Source organism: Entelurus aequoreus, linkage group LG15, assembly GCF_033978785.1.
Source record: "Entelurus aequoreus isolate RoL-2023_Sb linkage group LG15, RoL_Eaeq_v1.1, whole genome shotgun sequence".
NCBI classification, from domain to species: domain Eukaryota; kingdom Metazoa; phylum Chordata; class Actinopteri; order Syngnathiformes; family Syngnathidae; genus Entelurus; species Entelurus aequoreus.
In genome coordinates, this window is record NC_084745.1 from 38795486 (window position 1) to 38819659 (window position 24174).

At 39.5% G+C, this 24174-nt stretch overlaps 1 protein-coding gene across 3 annotated transcripts; it reads left to right on the forward strand.

Annotated features, from left to right (window-relative positions):
• The first annotated feature begins 4961 nt into the window (after positions 1–4961).
• Positions 4962–24081, forward strand: LOC133630134 (leukocyte elastase inhibitor-like). 3 transcript variants are annotated; one of them, XM_062021483.1, is made up of 11 exons: positions 4962–5101; positions 5371–5555; positions 6895–6993; positions 7464–7514; positions 8305–8442; positions 9078–9195; positions 9276–9418; positions 16560–16637; positions 16755–16844; positions 16912–17092; positions 23086–24081. In XM_062021483.1, the coding sequence occupies exons 2-11, from the start codon at positions 5376–5378 to the stop codon at positions 23310–23312; spliced, it is 1305 nt and encodes a 434-aa protein (XP_061877467.1). In that variant the 5' UTR covers positions 4962–5101; positions 5371–5375; the 3' UTR covers positions 23313–24081. The 3 variants fall into 3 exon arrangements, with proteins under 3 accessions (XP_061877467.1, XP_061877468.1, XP_061877469.1); XM_062021484.1 differs by lacking the exon at positions 7464–7514; XM_062021485.1 differs by lacking the exons at positions 6895–6993; positions 7464–7514.
• The last annotated feature ends 93 nt before the right edge of the window (positions 24082–24174 follow it).

Here is a 24174-nt window from a genome sequence, read left to right on the forward strand (position 1 = left end):
GGAAGCCATGGAAAACGACTTCCAGACGGCTTCGAAGCAATTCTGGACCACCAACCGCCGCCTCAGGAAGGGGAAGCAGTGCACTGTCAACACCGTGTATGGTGCGGATGGTGTTCTGCTGACCGCGACTGCGGATGTTGTGGATCGGTGGACGGAATACTTCGAAGACCTCGTCAATCCCACAAACACGTCTTCCTATGAGGAAGCAGTGCCTGGGGAATCTGTTGTGGGCTCTCCTTTTTCTGGGGCTGAGGTTGCTGAGGTAGTTAAAAAGCTCCTCGGTGGCATGGCCATCCTTAAGGCTCTGGATGCTGTGGGGCTGTCTTGGTTGACAAGACTCTGCAGCATCGCGTGGACATCGGGGGCGGTCCCTCTGGATTGGCAGACCGGGGTGGTGGTTCCTCTCTTTAAGAAGGGGAACCGGAGGGTGTGTTCCAACTATCGTGGGATCACACTCCTCAGCCTTCCCGGTAAGGTCTATTCAGGTGTACTGGAGAGGAGGCTACGCCGGATACTCGAACCTCGGATTCAGGAGGAACAGTGTGGTTTTCGTCCTGGTCGTGGAACTGTGGACCAGCTCTATTCTCTCGGCAGGGTCCTTGAGTGTGCATGGGAGTTTGCCCAACCAGTCTACATGTACTTTGTGGACTTGGAGAAGGCATTCGACCATGTCCCTCGGGAAGTCCTGTGGGGAGTGCTCAGAGAGTATGGGGTATCGGACTGTCTGATTGTGGCGGTCCGCTCCCTGTACGATCAGTGTCAGAGCTTGGTCCGCATTGCCTGCAGTAAGTCGGACACGTTTCCAGTGAGGGTTGGACTCAGCCAAGGCTGCCCTTTGTCACCGATTCTGTTCATAACTTTTATGGACCGAATTTCTAGGCGCAGTCAAGGCTTTGAGGGGATCCGGTTTGGTGGCTGCAGGATTAGGTCTCTGCTTTTTGCAGATGATGTGGTCCTGATGGATTCATCTGGCCAGGATCTTCAGCTCTCACTGGATCAATTCACAGCCGAGTGTGAAGCGACTGGGATGAGAATCAGCACCTCTAAGACCGAGTCCATGGTGGAGTGCCATCCCCGGGTTGGGGAGGAGACCCTGCCCCAAGTGGAGGAGTTCAAGTACCTCGGAGTCTTGTTCACGAGTGAGGGAAGAGTTGATCGTGAGATCGACAGGCGGATCTGTGCGGCGTCTTCAATAATGCGGGCGCCGTATTGATCCGTTGTGGTGAAGAAGGAGCTGAGCCGGAAGGCAAAGCTCTCAATTTACCGGTCGATCTACATTCCCATCCTCACCTATGGTCATGAGCTTGGTCATGAGCTTGGTTATGACCGAAAGGACAAGATCATGGGTGGCGCGGTTCTCCCTTAGAGATAGGGTGAGAAGCTCTGCCATCCGGGGGGAGCTCAAAGTAAAGCCGCTGCTCCTCCACATCGAGAGGAGCCAGATGAGGTGGTTTGGGCATATGGTCAGGATGCCACCCCAACGCCTCCCTAGGGAGGTGTTTAGGGCACGTCCGACCGGTAGGAGGCCACGGGGAAGACCCAGGACACGTTGGGAAGACTATGTCTCCCGGCTGGCCTGGGAACGCCTCGGGATCCCCCCGGAAAGAGCTGGACGAAGTAGCTGGGGAGAGGTAAGTCAGGGCTTCCCTGCTTAGGCTGCTGCCCCCGCGACTCGACCCCGGATAAGCGGAAGAAGATGGATGGATTAAAGGCCTACTGAAATTATTTTTTTTTATTTAAACGGGATAGCAGATCCATTTTATGTGTCATACTTGATCATTTTGCGATATTGCCATATTTTTGCTGAAAGGATTTAGTAGAGAACATTGACAATAAAGTTCGCAACTTTTGGTCGCTGATAAAAAAGCCTTGCCTGTACCGGAAGTAGCGTGACGTCACAGGTTGAAAGGCTCTTTACATTTCCCCATTGTATATACCAGCAGCGAGAGCGATTAGGACCGAGAAAGCGACGATTACCCCATTAATTTGAGCCAGGATGAAAGATTCGTGGATGAGGAACGTGAGAGTGAAGGACTAGAGTGCAGTGCAGGATGCATCTTTTTTCACTCTGACCGTAACTTAGGTACAAGCTGGCTCATTGGATTCCACACTCTCTCCTTTTTCTATTGTGGATCACGGATTTGTATTTTAAACCACCTCGGATACTATATCCTCTTGAAAATGAGAGTCGAGAACGCGAAATGGACATTCACAGTGACTTTTATCTCCACGACAATACATCGGCGAAGCACTTTAGCTAGGGAGCTAACGTGATAGTATCGGGCTTAACTGCAGATAAAAACAAAAACGAGAATAAGCACAGAATTAGAAGTGCTTTCACTACAACGAGAAGCAGACGCAGCTGAGGCGGAAGCTCAAGTATGGGAGGAGGCTACGGCAGCACAATCCACAGGCGATGACAGGAAAACTGAATCTGAAAAGGCAAAAATTGAACGCACCAGTGAATACGTTCAACAGCAATTGGCATCTCCAGCTGCCTTGTGTCCAGCAATAAATAAGCAACTGTGTTCGTTAACACAAGCTACCATCAACACCTGGCATCTGGATGAAAATACTCCATGTATGCAACCCAGTCCTAATAAAACAAACTTTAAGAGCGATAAAGAATCCCACTTATCCACACCAAACTTAAATAAGCCAGTTAAAGCTACGACAAACTTTGAAGAAAAAAGACAATCTGGCTCAAACATACAAGCTCCGCCCTATGTTCCCCGACAGGTTCCACAAGCCAGCATGTTGTCTTCAGTTGAACCGTTGGCCCACTATTTGGCAACACGAGATCTCATCACCTCAGGACTGTACTACTTCGCCGATAAACCAGAAGATTATTGCGCGTGTGAGTCGTCATTCACTACAGCGGTCAGCGGTGCTCACCTCACAACAACCCAAGAACTAGACCTCCTGACAAAGTGGCTAGGTAAGGAGTCTGGAGAACATGTGAGACGCATCCGCTCAATGTATGTAAACCATCCAGATCTGGCTCTACACAAAGCATGAGAAATACTGAGTGACTGTTATGCTGCTCCTGAAATCATTGAAAAATCACTATTTGATCGGCTGGACAATTCCCCAAAATTTCTAATAAAGACAACGCTAAGCTACGTGAACTGGGAGATTTGCTCATGGAAATTCAAAGTTTCAAGGAGGACGGCTAAGTCACCGGCTTGTCCTATCTGGATACGTCACGAGGAATTAGGCCGATTGTGGACAAGCTTCCTTATAGCCTTCAGGAAAAATTCGGTTCAGTTCGTTCATTCAAAAGATTCGTTCTTTCGAACGAATCGTTCGCGAACGACACAACACTACACTTCCGCTAAATTACTTCCGGTTTGTTGACTTCCGGTATTCGTTCAAAAGCATGTCATACATGTTGCGGTCTTTTGTAGTAATTTCTGTTGCCATCCTACACAAAGTGGCAAAGAAGCAATGCCGTAAGTTGTCTTTAATAAGTTAACATGTCAGACATGTTAAAAAGTGTAATAGTGCCGATATGTTAAATATAATTGTCGAACTAGATACAATGTGTTCAAGTCATTCAGACAGACGGGAGTCTCCCTCTGCTGGACATTTTGGGACATTACCGTTTCATTATATATGTCATTGTAGACAAATATGTACAGCGGCAATAAGTGTGTGTCTCTTTGTTCTGTTCAGTTTTTCACCATCTTGTCTATGAAGAATTGTCAAAAGTAAATGGTCAAACTTACAACGACGCTCTCTTCATTGACTCCGGTTTGGCTTGGTGTTGAGTGGCGTTTCTACACGTCTCACGAGAACACTAAAGTAGTAGTGGGTTTCAGTAGGACTTTAATATACCGGTATATAGATATATATATATTTAAAAAAAATGCATATACATATATATGGATGTGTGTGTACATATACTTTTTTCAGAATGTATATTATTGGTTTGTAGAGAAATGCTTTAACATGTTGTTATAAAAGGGTATTTCAACAAGTAAACAGTACTGTAGGTACTTGATTTTGATATATGTACTGCTTACTGGGGTATTCTAATAAATTTTGCAGGGATGACATGTGCCAATATCAAAATTTTACTTTGAATCCATTTTTGTAAGTGGTCATTTTGGGAGAGTTTAGCTCTAAAAAGGGTACTTCAACAAGTAAACAGTAGAGTAAGTACTTCATTTTGATATATGTATTGCACATAAGGATACGTTAGTAAAATATGCAGAGATGTGATGTGTCAATATCAAAATATTAATTTGAATATTCTTAGGGTAGATTTAAACTTTTTAAAGGGTAGTTCAAAAAGTAAACAGTGCAGTGGGTACTTCATTTTGATATATGTATTGATCATAAGGGTATTCTAGTAAAATATTAATCGATGAGATGTGTCAATATCAAAATATTAGTATAAATCAATTTTTTTCAACAACTAATGGTTGATTGGGTACATTTTAGATTTAGAAAGGGTACTTTAATAAGTAAACAGTACAGTAGATCATCTTTTATTAGCCTACCTATGTATGTATACATTATTGTTGGCTCTCTTGAGAGATAATTACAATATAGGCCAATAGAGAGCGCACTCGTTGTTAGGTTCGCTCCTGTCTACGTCACTTGGCACACTTAGAAGAAGATTGTGCCAAGTGTTGTGTGTGGCTGTTATGTTACAAGACGTTGAGTAAACGACAACTAAGAACAATTCCTGTGCAGTGCATTCATTATGACCACATAACAACATCCATCCATCCATTTTCTACCGTTTATACATATTCCTCTTAGATATACAAATATAAGAACATCATTTGACAACATTTACTCACATAATCATGTAATGAGATTAAACCAAATAAAAAATCAATGATATACAATAATCTACCGGTATGTATAATCTATTATTTTAATAGTTACTCTTTTTTTGTTTTAATCCTGCGCTTCCGGTCATTAAACATATATTAGGTCGGTTTCCGTATGACGTCATTGGCAAACGCGGAAGCTGATTTTACGATTACGTTTTTGGGCGTGTTAGTGTAGAAAAAAATATATGAAACACTTTTTTGACAACCGTCTGAGTATTCTTTGACCACCAAAGGACATCAATCACCGTCTGTCAGTAAGTAATTATTATTTGTCGACGTATTCAACGGTGTGAGCGTAATTGTAATGGTTGTCGTACGTAAAGAAATTCGATATTGTTACGGCTCATTTCCACTGCGGTATCAAGTATAATAATAATTTGTCCTGAACGAAATCTTAATGAATATAGTGATTGTTATCAGCCTGTTATTTATTTATTTCAACCATTCAATTCTCCGACACCATCAAAACAAGTTGTATTTTTGAGAACATTCTGAATTGATAACCCGGTTTTATTTTTTGCAGATACAATGGCGTCATCAGCAGACAATATATCCAAAGCTAACACCTCCTTCTGCTTGGATCTGCTGAGAAGATTGAGCGACAATGACAAGACTGCAAATGTCTTCTTCTCCCCTTTCAGCATCTCTTCAGCCCTCGCCATGGTGATGCTGGGGGCTTCTGGCAACACAGCCTCACAAATGTCAGAGGTACTCTTTCAAATGATCTCTTTCCTCTCACACTACAAGCTTCCCTTGCTTTGCGACATGCAATGGAAGGCAACATGCTTGCAGGGTATAAACATGTGCAATATACATAATACATGCTCACGCTGCAGCACTTTTTATGCATATATGTACGCTAAATGTGAATTATGTTACCAAATGGATGTAAGAAAGGGTCTTTTACCATCTATGTTTAAAAATATGGTAGTCGAATATTATAATTGTTTGTTACAGAAATTGTTGTAAAGTAAAGTAGGATCTTCCCATCTAAGTTGCCCTGTCCTTAAAACAATAGACTATTCTATTCAGTTGGAATGTAGGTGGAACTCGAGATGGTGCAAATATGTTGGCTCATTTTACCAACATATTGCTAAAGCAAAGCCACACCCAGATTAGTCAGAGCGGCTAGACGTGAGTGTGTGTGAGTATGGGTGTGTGTGCGATTGTTCACCTGCCTATGTGTGTGTTCACAACGGCAACCTAAGTGTGTTCTAGGAGTTGGTGAGAGAGAAGTTGGTGTAACAATTGGAATTCGGACATAGGTTAAATTGCTGACTGCAGTGTAAGGGGTAAAGTGCAAGGTGTGTGTTTGTATGTTTGGTAATGAAATGTTCAAAAGGCACCCTGATGAACTTCTGCAAATTATTGGTTACACCTGACAGACACCGAACACATTTAATGTAGCACAATGTTTATAATGTTTGGTATTGATTACTTGTTAGGAGTTGTTTAGAATAGTTAATTTCCAAATAGTTATTTACAGTTGAGATTAAATGAAGTGCATTTTAAAATTTTAATCACTGCGATGAACCAGGAAGTAGCTGCCAAGTAAAAAAACAAACAAAGAAGTGGAGATCTGCTTAGTGACACTCTACTACTTGATGTGGTCATCAATTACTATTAAAACCACCTGCACAGCTGGTTCTGAATGTGAGTGAGTCAAGAGGATAAGTGAGAAGCAGTAAATATCATTGATTCAAACATTAAAAAAAATGTGTAACATAAATGTGCTAACTTATAAAAAAGTATATCGAGCCTTAGTGCATTTTTTTATGCCTTTTTTGTTGCTGTATTGAATCAGTACTTCATGATCTGTGTATTTTATGTAATTCATGTGATTTGTGTACAGAATGACAGACTTAGGTCTTTAAGTACATTAAAATGTGACTTACTGGTACACAGAGGACCGCCTGTATAACACAAGTTTGGTTCAATCAAGTTTGGTTCAATGTTTATCGTTTTAGTTACATTATGAACAACCATGATTTGCTATGTTTTGCACACATGTTGATGATTTTTAACTCCATGAACTCACACCCTCCAGGTTCTGTATCTCAATGAAGCAAAGTCCCAACAGGCAAAAACACAAGATATGCAAATGCAGCAGCAGGTCCAGTCCAGTCTGCCAATGTTTCTGCAGAAGGTGGTAACTTACAGTACATAGAAATAAGGCACTGGAAGCATGTGGAGCTTTGTACTAACAACTAACTCGGGTGAAAGCAGGTGGAGGAACAAAGGTTCTAAATTTGTATTGCGCAAAGGGAGCAGCTTTATTTGTTACACAGAGTGTTGCTAGTAACAATCTTGATGTTGTACAATGTCCACAACTTTTCTCTTCATGGTTTTCTCATTGCGGCTGCTCAGAATGATATGACAAATGCTTCTGGAATTTAACAATACTTAACAACGGTGTCTATATTTTCTGCGCCATCAAATTTTAAGATGCAGGTTTGACTTTTCTTTATTCTAATTTGGTGTAGGTCCAACTATGCTAAGCTATTGAATATACTGTATATTCAGTCATAATTTTGTTAGTGTGATAAAACATTCAATATTTTTTCTCTTTTCAATGTGGCCCCAATCCTCATTGATGATGTTTAATTTAATGTATAGATAAAAATGAGTCTGTTGGGCCTACTTTGGACACCCCTGGAAGAAGATACAGTATGTTTTTTGTTTTTTTTTTCAAATATATTGTATTGTTTTGTACAAGGGATTGGCATAGTAATCAATCTATTATATGACTGTCAATTAGTGTGCTGTATTGATAGTTGATAAATCATATTTAAAAGGAAATATCTTACTAAGAGATCAAATATCTCAACTTCTTACAGAACATAAGCACTTTAGGTTTTATTGATATAACTTAATGAAATGCTAACATGGGAAATTCCATCCTAACGACTGGTCTCGCTTCATTGCATCTTAACAGCTATTCTTTTGCACCACAATGAAACGACGCCATTCTTGTCTGAGCATGTTCCCTCTTGCAGGAGATATGAGCATGCTATTATAATTTCAGTACCATTACAGCCCTGAGTATCTATTAAATCGATATTTGGATGGATGTGTTCACCCCAAAGGGGAAATTGAGTAAAACCATGCAATTGCTATGCCAACTCCTGTGGCATTGAAACGGAGAGATTTAGAACATCCTCTCATCCTGTTGCTCTCTTATTAACAGTTTAACTGATCTTTTTTTTTTTTGCCCAAAGTCTATCCAGGAAATTGACGTGCTCATCCCTATTGAATACTAATTTAAACATTGTAACTTGCTAAATATAACGAACACTATCAGTCTATAATTGAATTGTAAACAGAATACAATGGTGTGTAATGTAATGCTATTTGCAGGTGAATGTGTGCAACTGTGCACAGATTATTCACTTATTAATGTCAGCACGACTTGAATCGATCTGCTTGCTGTGTAACTTCACGTCCTCTTGATCCACAGGTTCTGAAAACCAAAGGCCATGATGAAATCCATGCCAGCTTTGCCAAAGTGCTGCTGGAGCTAAACAATCCAAAAGCACTTTATGCCCTCAGTGTTGCCAACAGGCTGTATGGGGAGCAGTCCTACCCGTTTGTTGAGGTTTGTGTTGTTCTATCAATCATGTTTTGTTCCCGCCAACAAGATAGATTCAAATCTTAAGAGCTTTGCATGAAAAATGAGGACAATGACCGCACTATTGTGATAAACAGGATACTCTCCATTAGTGCAAGATAAAAGGATCCAAGAGTTGGAGCAGAAATTAAGGCTTTGCAGTAGAAGTGTGCGATACTACAAATGTTGAAATATATCCAACACCAAATATTACAAATCCAATATCAATACAGATATTTTTATAATAATAATTTTTATTACTACATTTGTTTGAGCAAAATGAATTAAACAGTGCAAAATATCCATCCCTTTTTCTACTGCTTGTCCCTCTCGGAGTCACGGGGGTGCTGGAGTCTATCCCAGCTGCCTTCGGGCAGAAGGTGGGGTACACCATGGACAAGTCGCCACCTCATCGCAGGGCCAACCAGCAAAACGAAAATTATAAATATAATATGTATTCATAGAGATCATTGTAATGTAAAATAGGGCATGTTCCTAGGTTCAATAACAGTTGGGAAACACTGATGTAGAGTTACACGTTTGTATTTAATGAAGTTAGAATGAGTATTTCCACCTGTGCTAGTTATGGATGTTCATAAATTATGTGTTCTTTCTGGTGTTAGGATTTTCTAGCACAAACTAAAAAGCACTACAGAGCGGAGCTGGAGTCTGTGGACTTTATAAAAGGACATGAGGCAGCCAGGGTCAACATCAATAAATGGGTGGAAAAGGAGACACAAGGTAGACTGCTTACCACAAGTACACAATGTTCACACAATGTTAACACAATGTTGATGGTTTCCACTGCTGCTCCTTACCAGGTAAGATTACGGATATACTGATCCCAGGTGTGTTGGACAACATGACCAGGCTGGTGCTGGTCAATGCCATCTACTTTAAAGGCGACTGGAACAAGAAGTTTAAAGAGAGTTCAACACGTGACGCTCAGTTTAAGATTAACAAGGTAACACTGCTGTTAAAGTACTTTTTGTGCTCATCTTTACACTTCCATCCATAACCCATAATGCCAAACAACAAAAATAATGTCATCAAAACAACATGAACTAAATTAATTCAGTTTAATTCACAATAAAAACAAATTGTAAAAAAACAAAAAAAATGTTTACCTTATCACAAAGTGGGTTCACACTTTTCATTTTTGTATTGATGAATTGTCCACATTGCTTCTGCTTTAGCTTGGAAAATTATAATAGTTAAAAATGAGAGTGAACTACACTTTGCTTTGAATAAGAGGAACAGAAAAAGTGTAAAACATTGTTATTTATGGATCACACACGTGTTAATGACATTGGATCATCCATCTTAATGGTCATACATACTGTACCTTATTTTTGGACCGTAAGGCACACTGTCGATGAACGGGCCTATTTTTATACAAAAGGTGCACCGGATCGTAAGGCGCATTAAAAGGTTCATATTATGATTTTTTTTCTCTACATTTAAAACACTTCCTTGTGGTCTACATTACCGGTACATATAATGGTGGGTTTTTTTAGTCAAAATGTTGCATGGATTATGTTTTACAGACCATCTCTAAGCCGCTTTCTGGTTGTCTCTTCAGGATGCGCCATTTTGAGGGTGGTCTTATTTACATGCCTTCACTCTGAGAGGATCCTCTCCCCGTCATCTTTAATGTAGTTTGCTAGCGCTTCCATTTAGAGTTTACTAACAAATATAAGTTCAAACTATACACTACTTTATAATAGAAATGGCAACAGCGGAGGAGGAATGCCCCACAACAAGAGGATGGAGAAAAATTATCTAATTGACTACGGTGCGGACTACAAGAGCGGACGCGCGCAAGGCAGTTTGGATACATTTATACCATATATGGTCAATCCGGTGACCGTTTTGCCAACCGGTGATGTAACGGCTTGTTTTGAAGAAGTATGGAAGGCAAGATTGTTTCATAAATATCTCCGCAATGCCTCCCGGTTTGATTCCAAATTTTCTGGACTTAGGCAGATCCCAAATTCGCAACAGCAGGTACCAGTATGTAAGAAATGTTGGTTTTGCATGTTAGGGCAAAACAAAATGCCAGATAATGTCTCCCAAGAGCTGCCATTTTGGGGTCGTTATACAAACACCATGATGGTAATACCCATATGTTGAAAAACAGTACATCTGACTACAGTAGCTGTAATATCCGACAATACGTCAAGCGGTGCGGCTTTGTTGCTTACCAAAGTCATAACACAACATTTTGACAGATTTTGGAGCATCGTGTGCAAAGTTTTGGTCTTGCTTGCTTACTTGCTAGCATCATTTATTGAAGAACAGGCATTAACATGAAGTCCACACGCATCTCTTATGTGTGACTGCCATCTACTGGTCACACTTATCATTACACCATGTACCACATAAAATTGGTTTGAGGTCAGTAAGCACAACCAGAATTATACATACATTAGGCGCACCAGGTTAAGGCGCACTGTCAATGTTTCAGTAAAAAGTGATCACTTTTGTTTTAGCACATATACACTACCGTTCAAAAGTTTGGCGTCACATTGAAATGTCCTTATTTTTGAAGGAAAAGCACTGTACTTTTCAATGAAGATAACTTTAAACTAGTCTTAACTTTAAAGAAATACACTCTATACATTGCTAATGTGGTAAATGACTATTCTAGCTGCAAATGTCTGGTTTTTGGTGCAATATCTACATAGGTGTACAGAGGCCCATTTCCAGCAACTATCACTCCAGTGTTCTAATGGTACAATGTGTTTGCTCAGAAGGCTAATTGATGATTAGAAAACCCTTGTGCAATCATGTTCACACATCTGAAAACAGTTTAGCTCGTTACAGAAGCTACAAAACTGACCTTCCTTTGAGAAGATTGAGTTTCTGGAGCATCACATTTGTGGGGTCAATTAAATGCTCAAAATGGCCAGAAAAAGAGAACTTTCATCTGAAACTCGACAGTCTATTCTTGTTCTTAGAAATGAAGGCTATTCCACAAAATTGTTTGGGTGACCCCAAACTTTTGAACGGTAGTGTATGCGTAACACTTCATTTGCAGATCTACGTATAGACTGACAATTCATATTGTATGTTTTGTGTTCTATTTAATATCAGAATGGTGCAGTTATTTTCAATGGGGCTGGGCGATTATATGATCGTGCTCGATGATCGCGATTGATTTCAGTTCAATCACGGTGACCAGCTATTAGCATATTTCTTCAATCAAACATGGCGGTAATGTCTGTTAGAAGATACCACAGTAGTAAAGAGTAAGAATGCAATGATGCTCGAGATAATCCTACATGGAGCAGTCCGCCTGTGTTTTTGTGTACATGTTCGGTGTTTGTGTAAATGTGTTTGTGTACGTGTGTGCACGACTGTCCCTGTACTTCGTCACGAAAGTCAGGCTTGTCACGACATTACTAATGTTCAATCAGTGTTGTGCCTCTTCGCCCTTACACGACTGTGAGTGCAGGCCAGAAGAAAAAAATGAAGCAATATGGCCAACATTAGCATAGAAGTTGAAACACAACATTTAGAAGAAGCAGCAACTTCAGTGACAGACTTTAATCTCACTGTCTGCTGCAGCTCATGTTGTGGTGCATGCGGTAATCCTGCCCTCAATGCGGAATCGCAGGCACTCACAGAATGCCTTTGTGACTGAACTTCTGCGTTGTCCCCGACTGGGAGAATAAACACTCATAAATTAATCAAGAAAAAAAGTACCGTACATTTTTATATCTAAATATTTTTGACTCAGACTTTTTGTTTGTGTTTGTTCCTCTTATATAACATGTACTACAAAAAACTGCAGAAATTGTTGGTTCAAAATTTTTTTTAGTTTGTGGATAAAAACATTTTGTGCCTTTTTCAAATAATCAATAAATGTGTTTTATGTGCTGTTACACATTATTTTACAGTACCTCAAATTCAAACTGCACTTTAATGTACTTTTATTGAATATGATACATAATTTGCGATTTAATAAACGCCAAAATCTGGGTCACCGCTTGTTGAGTTGGCTTGTCGTTTGCCAAAGCACTGGTGAGAAGCACTGATGTGTACAAGTAAATGAAGAATACAAATAATAATTTGCCATTTGAAAGTGTTGTTGATTAAATGTTAACTTGAAATAAAACTCTGATAATATTCAGTACATCACTTGTTTACTGCAGAATGAAGTTTGTGATGACAAGCAAAATAACACAAGAACCTTGAGAGATAAAAAAGTTGTTCTCCCCCAAAACGTACTGTAAAAGAAGCGAAACCGTGGCCCTAAAACTGAGGTACGGACCGTAGTGTGGGTTACCTGTACCGTTGCACCTCTAGTGAACATAATCATAGATGTTGACAAAATGACAGTTGTCAGCTGTTGGTAGGGCAATATAGCCTAAAAATAAAATCCCCGATATTTTTCACCAAAAATTTGATTTATGATTTTTTTCAGTTTTTTTACCTCCTACTTTTTTAAGAAACCGTTGAAGACAAATGACAAATATAATATATTGTGGGGCGGCGTGGCTCGGTTGGTAGAGCGGCCGTTCCAGCAACCTGTGGGTTGCAGGTTTGATGCCCGCTTCCGCCATCCTAGTCACTCCCGTTGTGTCCTTGGCAAGATGCTTTACCCACTTGGTGCCAGTGCCACCCACACTGGTTTAAATGTAACTTAGATAATGGGTTTCACTATGTAAAGCGCTTTGTGTCACTAGAGAAAAGCACTATGAAATATTATTAACTTCACTTCAAATATAAGTCAAAACAAGTTGTTCTTTTATTTAATCAACTAGTAGTTTGAAACTTACTCTTAGCAAAATTCTAATTTGTATGATGATGTTCTTTTTAGACCAGATATAAATTGTACTTTTATGGAATAATTTTAAAAGAACTAAATTAAGAGTTTCCCTTGGGAAGCAATACTTCTGCTTGAATAGAATACTTTAATTTACAAAAGTAATTGTAATTGCACATTGCTAGCAAAATAAACAATCTCCAAATTCGAGATCATTAAAGTACAAACTTCTATATTATTAAATTCATATTTCTGTAAATTAAAATGTAGTATTATACATTGTATCCAAATAAATAATGAAGTAAAACATTGAGAGGACTGTAGTTTGTTTTAGAAAGTAGACAAAGTAAACCATACTTGCCAACCTTGAGACCTCCAATATCGGGAGGTGGAGGGGGGGCGTGGTTATTTACAGCTAGAATTCACCAACTCGAGTATTTCATATATATTTCATATATATGTATATATACAGTATATATATATATATATATATATATGTATATATATATATATATATATATATATATATATATGTATATGTATGTATGTATGTATGAAATACTTGACTTTCAGTGAATTCTAGCTATATATATATATATATATATATATATATATATATATATATATATATATATATATATATATATATATATATATATATATATATATATTAATTACATAGAAAAAATAAATAAATACTTGAATTTCAGTGTTCCGGTGGCTATCCATTAGATGGCAGTATTGTCCTGTTTAACTTCTCCGTTCATGATGAGTATATCATTTCGGCCACCGTGTTCAATGGAGAAGTCTGTTCTACAAGATTTACAGGCAACATACACCTTCCCCTTCAAAGTGTCCTGGATGAACTGAAATTCTTGTTTCCTTTCGTTTTGGAACTTGCAAGCGTATTTCTTCATCTTGCTCGTCGACGGCGTCGCCATGTCTGTAATTTCCTCGTTCTTCTGCTTCGTCTCCTTGTTGTGTGCGCAGTTGTGCACTCTACTCTCTAAAAGCCGTAGATGTTATGACGTCATTGGGCAGGCAAGCTGTTTATATTTTGGGAAAGCGGACGTGAGAACAGGCTGTCCCCACTCAGTCTCAGGTCCCCATTGAGCTGGAGGGGGCGTGGCCTCCAGCTCCGGCTGAATACCGGGAGTTTGTCGGGAGAAAATCTCTGCCGGGAGGTTGTCGGGATTCTCCCGCTAAAAACGGGAGGGTTGGCAAGTATGAAGTAAACACAGCCTTTTCCATTCACACATCTTGGTGATGTGTGAATACCGAGCAACTGCTTCAGTGATCGCTCTACGCATTGTGCTTCTTTCTCATCATACATGGCATCATCATACATACCTGGTATAAAAGATTGCACAATAGTAAGGTGTTTTTTAGCCTTTAGTTTGTTTGTTGCTGTCTTGTTTGCCTGGTAAAGAATTGTATTTCCTTCACTCGACTGGAAGCTTCAGTCTCAGAAGCTGAAATAAGTTTGATGTGCTGCTGCCTTATTGAAATAAACTTAGCAGCGTGCAGTTACTTGTTCCACGCCTGTTGCCGCAAAACCAAAGTACTGACAACACGTTTCTTTTCTTTGGAACAAACGTTGCCCTCTCATTAGCGTTAGCATAAGCCATGTTTTGCTATGCGTGCCGCTAGCTAAGGAAGTAAAGGGACGGTGTAAGCTACGGAAGCTCCTGGGGGGCAAAAAGTATGCCAGAGCAAGAGGAGAAAAAAAATCTATTTTTTAATTGTATGAATCGTCTGCAATAAAAAACTTTAATATATTGATAAATCCTATATATAGCTCAGGCCTAACTGTTGGCATATATTACCTCGATCAAGCATGGCAGAAATGTATGTTGCAAGATACTGCAGTAGTAAACAGTAGGGATGCAACGGTACTCGGTCTAAACCTGCACAGGACAATTCGAGTTTTGATAAAAAATTGTGATATTAATCGAGATCGAATGATATGAAATAATTAATAGTGATCTTTTTTTTTGCCATATCGCCCAGTCCTACTTTTCAATATGATAGAGGGTCAGCAACCTTCACAATCAAAATATAACACCGATGATAAACTTTTAAGAGTGATGATCTTTTTTTAATTTGATAGACAAAAGGATATTTCCGTGCAGAATTAAACTATAATTTTTTTCTAACATTTCTCTTGTTTTGGGTTATATTGTCACACACAGGGTTAGGGTAGGGATTAGAGTTTTTGCTTCTTTCTTTATTGCTTGCTTTCCTCATGGTCATCTAATCACCAGGGGTCATCAGGACACATTCATGGCCTCACAGACCGTAGGAAATAATACGAATACAGTGTTTCCCATAAACTGCCAAGATACCTGTGGCGGTGGGGGCGTGGCTATGGGCGTGGTCGCCATGACATCATCGAGCAATTTGCATAATTTACTACAATGATATGATTTTCTCTAAAAAGGCTCAAAAAATGTATACTTAATAATTAATAACAGTTTTGTTTTAAACGTCCATCCATCCATCCATCCATTTTACAATATAATTACAACACTTTATGTACATATTTATATACAGATTTGAACAATAAGTTATTCACTGAAATATATGTATTAATTGTGGTTCTTACAAAAAATATATCTTATAAAATATAAACGCTAAAATGTCTCTTAAAGCTCTGCCCCTTTAATTAGTGCATACTAAATAATTTAACTTTAGCCTACAACTACAACCATATTATTGACCAGCAACATAAAGTGAAACAGAGGCAGAGGTGTCCTGCCACATTCAGTAACAAATAAACAGAAAACAGTAGTGGTCAAATACAAATAAGGCAACAAGAGAAGTATCCTACACTTCTCTTTTGTAAAGTAAATCTCAACAGCCTATATGGGCATCTACATCAACTATATGATTTGCCTGAGAAGCTGGACAGGACAAAAAAAAATTTTAATTTGTGGCGGACGTAATTCTTTCGTGGCGGGCCGCCACAAATAAATGAATGTGTGGGAAACACTGGAATATTTTTAAAAAGCAACATTCTGTCAGTCCTTTAGACAAATATACAAATATACTTATTGAGTGCGAGTTGCTGATGCCTGAATATTCAATTTGATTGATTAGATCACTTCTTGTTGGATGAAACCCACGCATGACCTGATGTAATATTGTAAATGTAATATTCTACTGTTAAAACTAAAACTTCTAAACTTCTTACAAAGGAATTGGAGTCATGGGAAAGTGTGTTGTTTGCAGCATTATAACAAAGGAAATATTGTTTGCCTTAATTTGATGATGTGATGATTATATTTAATGTTTAATTCATTCATCGTTTGATGAGCTCTATTGTTGTTCTTAGAATGCAACCAAACCAGTGAAGATGATGCACCAAAAATCCAGATTTCCTTTGACTTACATCCCTGAAGCCAGCTGCCAGGTAAAGACAGGAAGAAGATGTAGTTGTCTTTTTGTGACTGTGAAGAAACGACACGTTGTCTTTTTGTGACTGCATCAAATATGTTGTGGTAAAAAAAAATCTGCTTCTGTTGGACAGATCTTGGAGCTTCCTTACAAAGGAAAGGATCTCAGCATGCTCATCTTTCTCCCCATGCATATGGAGGATGACTCAACTGGTCTGGAGAAGGTATAGGACATGCATTATGAACACACAACACAACCCACACTAACTTTGGACTGTGTGTCTGCCACAGATAGAGAAGCTACTGACATATGAGAACTTTGTGGAGTGGACTCGTGCAGAGATGATGGATGAAGTTGAGGTCCAGGTGGGCCTCCCTCGATTTAAGATGGAGGAGAAGTACGACATGAAGAATGTCTTGCTCAGCATGGGGATGTCAGATGCCTTCAACATGTCGAACAGTGATTTTTCTGGTAGGATACAGTATGTGCCGGATTGATCATTATTATGTCATACTTGCCTACAAATCATCCCAGAGGAAGGAATGGAACTAACAATGATATGTTCCATGGTCAAACTTTTCACACGACATCTCATAGCTTTCAAGTAGAACTTATTAAGTAGAAAAAAATCCCCCCAAAAAATCAATCAAAACAAAAATCAATTGTGTTGATCATATGTAGGTGCAGTCTAAATACATGGGGATAAAAACTTCCATCCATCCATTTTCTACCGCTTGTCCCTTTTGGGGTCGCGGTGGGTGCTGGAGCCCATCTCAGCTGCATTCGGGCGGAAGGCGGGGTACACCCTGGACAAGTCGCCACCTGATCACAGGGCCAACACAGATAGACAGACAACATTCACACTCACATTCACACACTAGGGCCCATTTAGTTTTGCCAATCAACCTATCCCCAGGTGCATGTTTTTGGAGGTGGGAGGAAGCCGGAGTACCCGGAGGGAATCCACGCAGTCACAGGGAGAACATGCAAACTCCACACAGAAAGATCCCGAGCCCGGGATTGAACTCAGGACTACTCAGGACCTTCGTATTGTGAGGCACATGCACTAACCCCTGTTCCACCGTGTTGCCCTGGATAAAAACTTAAATGTAGCAATTCTCTTACAATCCTAGAATTTAGTTAAAAATAATGTAACAACATTCAAAATTCTACAATATGCAGAAATTATTGTAATATGTATGTTGCTCCCTATTAGGCTAGAAGTGCACTTTACTGTGTCTTTAAGAGAATATCTCTTTGAATATGTCATGTTTATGTTGCTTTCTGTTAGGCCAGGGGTCGGCAACCCAAAACGTTGAAAAAGCCATATTGGACCGAAAATAATAAAAAAAAATCTGTCTGGACCTGAAAAAATTAAAAGCCTTATTTATATAAGTGTTATAATGAAGGCAACACATGATGTAAGTGTCTATATTAGCCTACTATCAAAGGCTGACGCAAATCTTCGTTGACAGAAATGTTGTATTTTAATTTTTATTCTACACTTTTTTGCAACATTGGAAATCATTAGTAAAATGGAGGCTTGTCAGAGGATGAGATAACTTATGGAAATGACTGTTTTAGAATTGCCAAATGTATAGCTGTGTGTGTCCAAGTTTAAGAAAACGGCATGCTGTCTTCTTCTAATGGATTTATTACGATCTTTGCAAGCTGGGTAATGTTTGCTGTGGTCTAGAACAACATGGCACACAAACAACTATCAGAAGTGCAGCCAATATTACATCCAGATAATATGTCATGAGACATGCAAATATAAATTAAATACAAAGAAGACATAAGTAAAAGAAATTAAATGAGTTCAAATATACCTACTGACGAGGCATAATGATGCAATATGTACTACAATATGTAGCTAGCCTAAATAGCATGTTCTATCATCGATTAGTTTGCAGTCATGGATTGACCAAATATGCCTGATTAGCACTTCAGCAAATCCATAAAATCAACAAAGGTCAAGCATTAAACCTTTGGTGGACAAAATGAGACAAAGAAGGAGTGGCATGAAACACATCTTTCTGTGGCAGCATCGGAGAAAGTTGTACATGTAAACTAACTACGTTGAGTTCAAGGATCACTGAAATTAGTAGGACAAAACGGTGCTTGCCAAATACTCTCATCAGTGAAGCATGTTTAATATAAACAGTGGGATTTCTAACAATTAGGACGGTTTGTGTCATGTTTGTTCTCCTACAGAAAATATATTAAAACAAAAAATAAATTTTTTTCTTCATCGGTTTCCTTATTCACACATCTCTGAAAGAGGTCCAGGGAGCCAATAGGGCGGCGCTAAAGAGCCACATGCAGCTCTAGAGCCACGGGTTACTGACCCCCGTGTTAGGCTAAAAGTGCACGTTACTGTCTCTTTAAAATAATATTGCTTTGATTATGTCATGTTTATTGTTGCTCTATTAGGCTAGACATATATGTTACTGTCCCTTAAAGAGAATATGTATTTGATAAATTATTGTTGATGTTGCTTTCTGGTAGGATGGAAATGCATGTTACGGTCTCTTTAAGAGAATAAATATTTGTCCACCGATGGCACAGGGGTTAGTGTGTGTGCTTCACAATAAGAAGGTTCTGGGTCTTTCTGTGTGGAGTTTGCATGTTCTCCCCGTGACTGCGTGGGTTCCCTCCGGGTACTCCAGTTTCCTCCCACCTCCAAATACATGCACCTGGGTATAGATTGATTGGCAACACTAAATTGGCCCTATTGTGTGAATGTTGTCTGTCTATCTGTGTTGGCCCTGGGACTTGTCAAGGGTGTACCCTGCCTTACACCCGAATGCAGCTGGGATAGTCTCCAGCCACCCTAGTGACCCCGAGAGGGACAAGCGATAGAAAATGGATGGATGGATATTTGTGCACATTGGTGCGGATGAAAGCTCATGAAAGGTTTGAAGCTCACACTTTTCATACTGTAGTGTTAGAGAGCTGTGAGGTAAAGCTACTAACGAGTATATTCTTCTTTCCATCTCAGTCCTGTGGAAGTGTTCTTACTAAAGCACACCAGTAGGCCCATTGGACTTTTTATGAAACTCGTCTCCCAAAACGGTGACTTGACTCACTTAGAAGGAACCATGAAAGAAGTTTTGTAGTGGCAAAAAAAAGTGATACCGAGAAGAGCATATTGCTAATTGTATCGTAAGGTTAAATATTGTGATAGTTTTCAATACTGATACATTGTCACACTTCTACAAACCCCGTTTCTATATGAGTTGGGAAATTGTGTTACATGTAAATATAAACGGAATACAATGATTTTCAAATCATTTTCAACCAATATTCAGTTGAATATGCTACAAAGACAACATATTTGATGTTCAAACTGATAAACTTTTTTTTTTTTTGCAAATAATCATTAACTTTAGAATTTGATGCCAGCAACACGTGACAAAGAAGTTGGGAAAAGTGGCAATAAATACTGATAAAGTTGAGGAATGCTCAACTTCCTCAACTTTATCAGTTGAGGAAGTTTTATGGACTGATACAAAGTGGAAAAGTGTTCTGTGGTCTGACGAGTCCACATTTCAAATTGTTTTTGGAAACTGTGGACGTCGTGTCCTCCGGACCAAAGAGGAAAAGAACCATCCGGATTGTTATAGGCGCAAAGTTGAAAAGCCAGCATCTGTGATGGTATGGGGGTGTATTAGTGCCCAAGACATGGGTACTTACACATCTGTGAAGGCGTCATTAATGTCGAAAGGTGCATACAGCTTTTGGAGCAACATATGTTGCCATCCAAGCAACGTTACCATGGACGCCCCTGCTTATTTCAGCAAGACAATGCCAAGCCACGTGTTACATCAACGTGGCTTCATAGTAAAAGAGTGCGGGTACTAGACTGGCCTGCCTGTAGTCCAGGGGCCGTACTTATCAAGCTTCTTAGAATTACTCCTAAGAAGTCTGCTAAGAATTGACTTAAGAGTAAATAAATTATTCGCTGAAAGCTGCACTTAAAAGTTAGTTATCAAGCGTCTTACTCACACTTTCAGCGAAGTGTAGGACTGAATCTTAAGTGTCACACTCAGAGCTGAATTACGACATTACTATGTGCCGTAAACGGAATTTTAGGTGACGTAATTTCTGTGTCCATAGAAATGACCAATCACGGAAGGGAATCCCTTGTCTAAGAATAAAGAAATATCTTAGAAATATTTAAGTGGACAATGGGAGTGTATATTTTGACAATAAACTACAAAATAATACAAAACAAACAAACAATATTGGCAATGAATCAAAAATAAATGTTTCCTTTTTGTTGCACCTTTCCTGCTTCCTGCTCCCAGACCGTAACAAAGAGGCAGGGGAGACACTTCTCCAGGATGTATGCTCGGGGCAACACCCTTCACTTTACCCGGCAGTGGGTCTCCACAGCGGACGACTTTAGAGTGAATGATGAGTCCGGCGATTAGTTGCAAATCTTGCTTTATTGATTGCTTGCACACAGCCAATCCAACACAAAACAAACTAGTCCCCGCTCGCACTCACAATACCGCTTCCTCTCTTCTCTCGCCCACACACTCACTGACGTCACTCACCTCACATGCTGTAACCTAGCGTATGTGTGCCACACACATACGCTACTCTCATAAAATTTTCTTTCCAATTCATTAATTAGGCAACTAATTTGAAACTGGTGTGGGTGGCTCTATATATACTAGTCCACTGCAGCCACATGCAGAAATCAACAAGGAATCGAAAATTATTAAATCTGTGACAAAAATAATACCTGCTCTGTCTAAACGATACCGTTTGATCAGCTGCTCGTCATCAAACAAAGATGAACGTTCGCGCACATCTCTCGCCTCAGTACCATCCCCTGCTGGCAACTCCTAACCACTTAAGACACCTCTGAAGGTCTCTTAAATATTGTGGAGAGTAGGAGTGATTCTTAGACTTAAGAACGTTGATAAAAAGCGTTTATTCTTAAGTTTGAGAGTAGGACTAAATTTCGCAAATTTTCAGGACTTAAGTGTAAAATGGCACTCTAAGAAGCTTGATAAGTACGGCCCCAGACCTGTCTCCCATTGTAAATGTGTGGCGCATTATGAAGCCTAAAATACCACAACGGAGACCCCCGGACTGTTGAACAACTTAAGCTGTACATCAAGCAAGAATGGGAAAGAATTTCACCTGAGAAGCTTAAAAAATGTGTCTCCTCAGTTCCCAAACGTTTACTGAGTGTTGTTAAAAGGAAAGGCCATGTAACACAGTGGTGAACATGCCCTTTCCCAACTACTTTGGCACGTGTTGCAGCCATGAAATTCTAAGTTAATTATTATTTGCAAAAAAAAAATAAAGTTTATGAGTTTGAACATCAAATATCTTGTCTTTGTAGTGCATTCAATTGAATATGGGTTGAAAAGGATTTGCAAATCATTGTATTCCGTTTATATTTACATCTAACACAATTTCCCAACTCATATGGAAACGGGGTTTGTAATATAAATACCAATATTAACAATTTATCAACATCCATCCATCCATCTTCAACCGCTTATCCGGAACATGAACAACTAAACACAGATATTTGTGAAAATAAACACAGAAGACAATGAAAAAGTAGAGACCTCATCAGGCAAGTATCATTCTGATACTGGTCCTACCACACTCAATGTTTAGATGGAGGCATGAAGCTGTCCACTCTTACCTGGTACAGTGTACTACTTAAAGTTTACATAACATATAGCTCACCTTCGCCAAAACTTTTTCCACTAATTTTGGATCAACATTTGCATTCAAATTGAGTGTTGTAATTTGATGACCTCCAATAACACTCGGGTCACAGTCGTCAACATCACACTTGGTGTCTAATCAAAGGGGCGGTTTGCCACATTTACACAGATGTCTAGAGGGCGCTAACTTTCCAATGTTATATCCCGCCCTCTTACGGCTTCATAATTATGTACGTACGTAACGCACAAACGAGCATTAGCTTGAGGTGTTGCTAGCTAATAATAATACTAATAGACAGGGTTACTGACCGCTGTAAACATCAATCATTTTATCCGTGCCTGTAAATACATTTTTACACAAACTTAGCAATTGTGAAAAATAGACTGTTTTAAAACCAATATGTTCTGTTAAACCACTAACGGTTACATAAGCTAGCCAATGGTGGTGTTGTTACTGTGTAACTATGAGCAAGCTGCAAACAGCCCCTTTAATTACACAAAGTGCTCAACTCCGATAAAAGGATAGATTAAATATGAATTATACATTTTTGTCAGATTTTCACTTAATTCAGTAAATACAATAAAAATTAATGAATAATCCTATTGTATTTTCTGTTCATTATTAATTCAAACTTATTTCATATTTGTTGATATATCTCTACTCGCTGCACAAGCGATACTCGTGCTACTCCCTGTTTATATTCGATTTTGTGCCACGTCTTTCGCTTTCAAATGTCTTGTTTGACACTTGCTGTGTGTTCGCAGGCATGTCTCCTGCCAATGACCTGTTCTTGTCAGAGGTGATCCACAAGGCCTATGTGGAGGTGAATGAGGAAGGAACCGAGGCTGCTGCCGCCACCGCCGCTGTCATGATGTTACGCTGTGCCTTGCGAACACCTGACTTCATCGCTGACCACCCCTTCCTCTTCTTCATCCGCCATAACCCGTCCATGAGCGTGCTTTTTGCAGGCAGATATTGCTCCCCCGTGTGAGCTTATGTTCCTCCGCTACATATTAACCACTTGAGGAAGAAATCCCTGCTAACATCCTGAGTGATTCCAGGATGCTTCTGCTTTTAACCACATGTGCCTGCCTGTCGGGCGTTCAATTACTGCCTGTTCAGGTGCTCATTCACACTTTCGCAGGTGATGAATTGTTAATTACAGCGCTTTATGCTGAATCGTTTACACTCTTTGCTTTATTCAAGTTGGGTTGAACAAAACCTTAGAACACACAAACATATCCTGCAGTGTTTGAATCTGCTTGGCTCATTTTATGACAGTGATGGACAACGTGTTCGTGTTTTTGACCAAAGAGAATGATGAAATAAAATGTTCTGTTAAGTTAAGCACCTGTTATCAACCAAAATCCACACAGATATTTACTAACCTCACTCTAACACCTTCAAAGTTTGCACCGGACATTGAGTTGACAGCTTGTGCTTTTAGCTCGATGTCTAGCGCGCTCGTCTGCAGGACCAGTCCGGTTCCAGCGGTGCCATGACCTGCATGAGAGTGAGGTTTAGGGCGGTGAGTGGCTGTTCGAGTGTACGTTGATTTAAAATACTCCCTGGCATCTTTAAAAGTTGGTGCTAAATATCAAGTTGACAACTGACTTTTCGCTCAATGCCTAACAATCCCAATGAAAGGACCCTGTTTTAAGACCCAGACAGAATGGAAGTGAAGATGGTCTTGGATCAGGTGAAACACATCAAATTAGTCTTGTGTCTGCAATAAAAGTTGGTGGTGTTTGGACAACAAATTGTATCTCCGGTTGTATTACATTTTTCCCAATATACCATAATACAACATTTTTTCACTACATAAAGAGAACCATAGCTGATGTTTGTTTTGA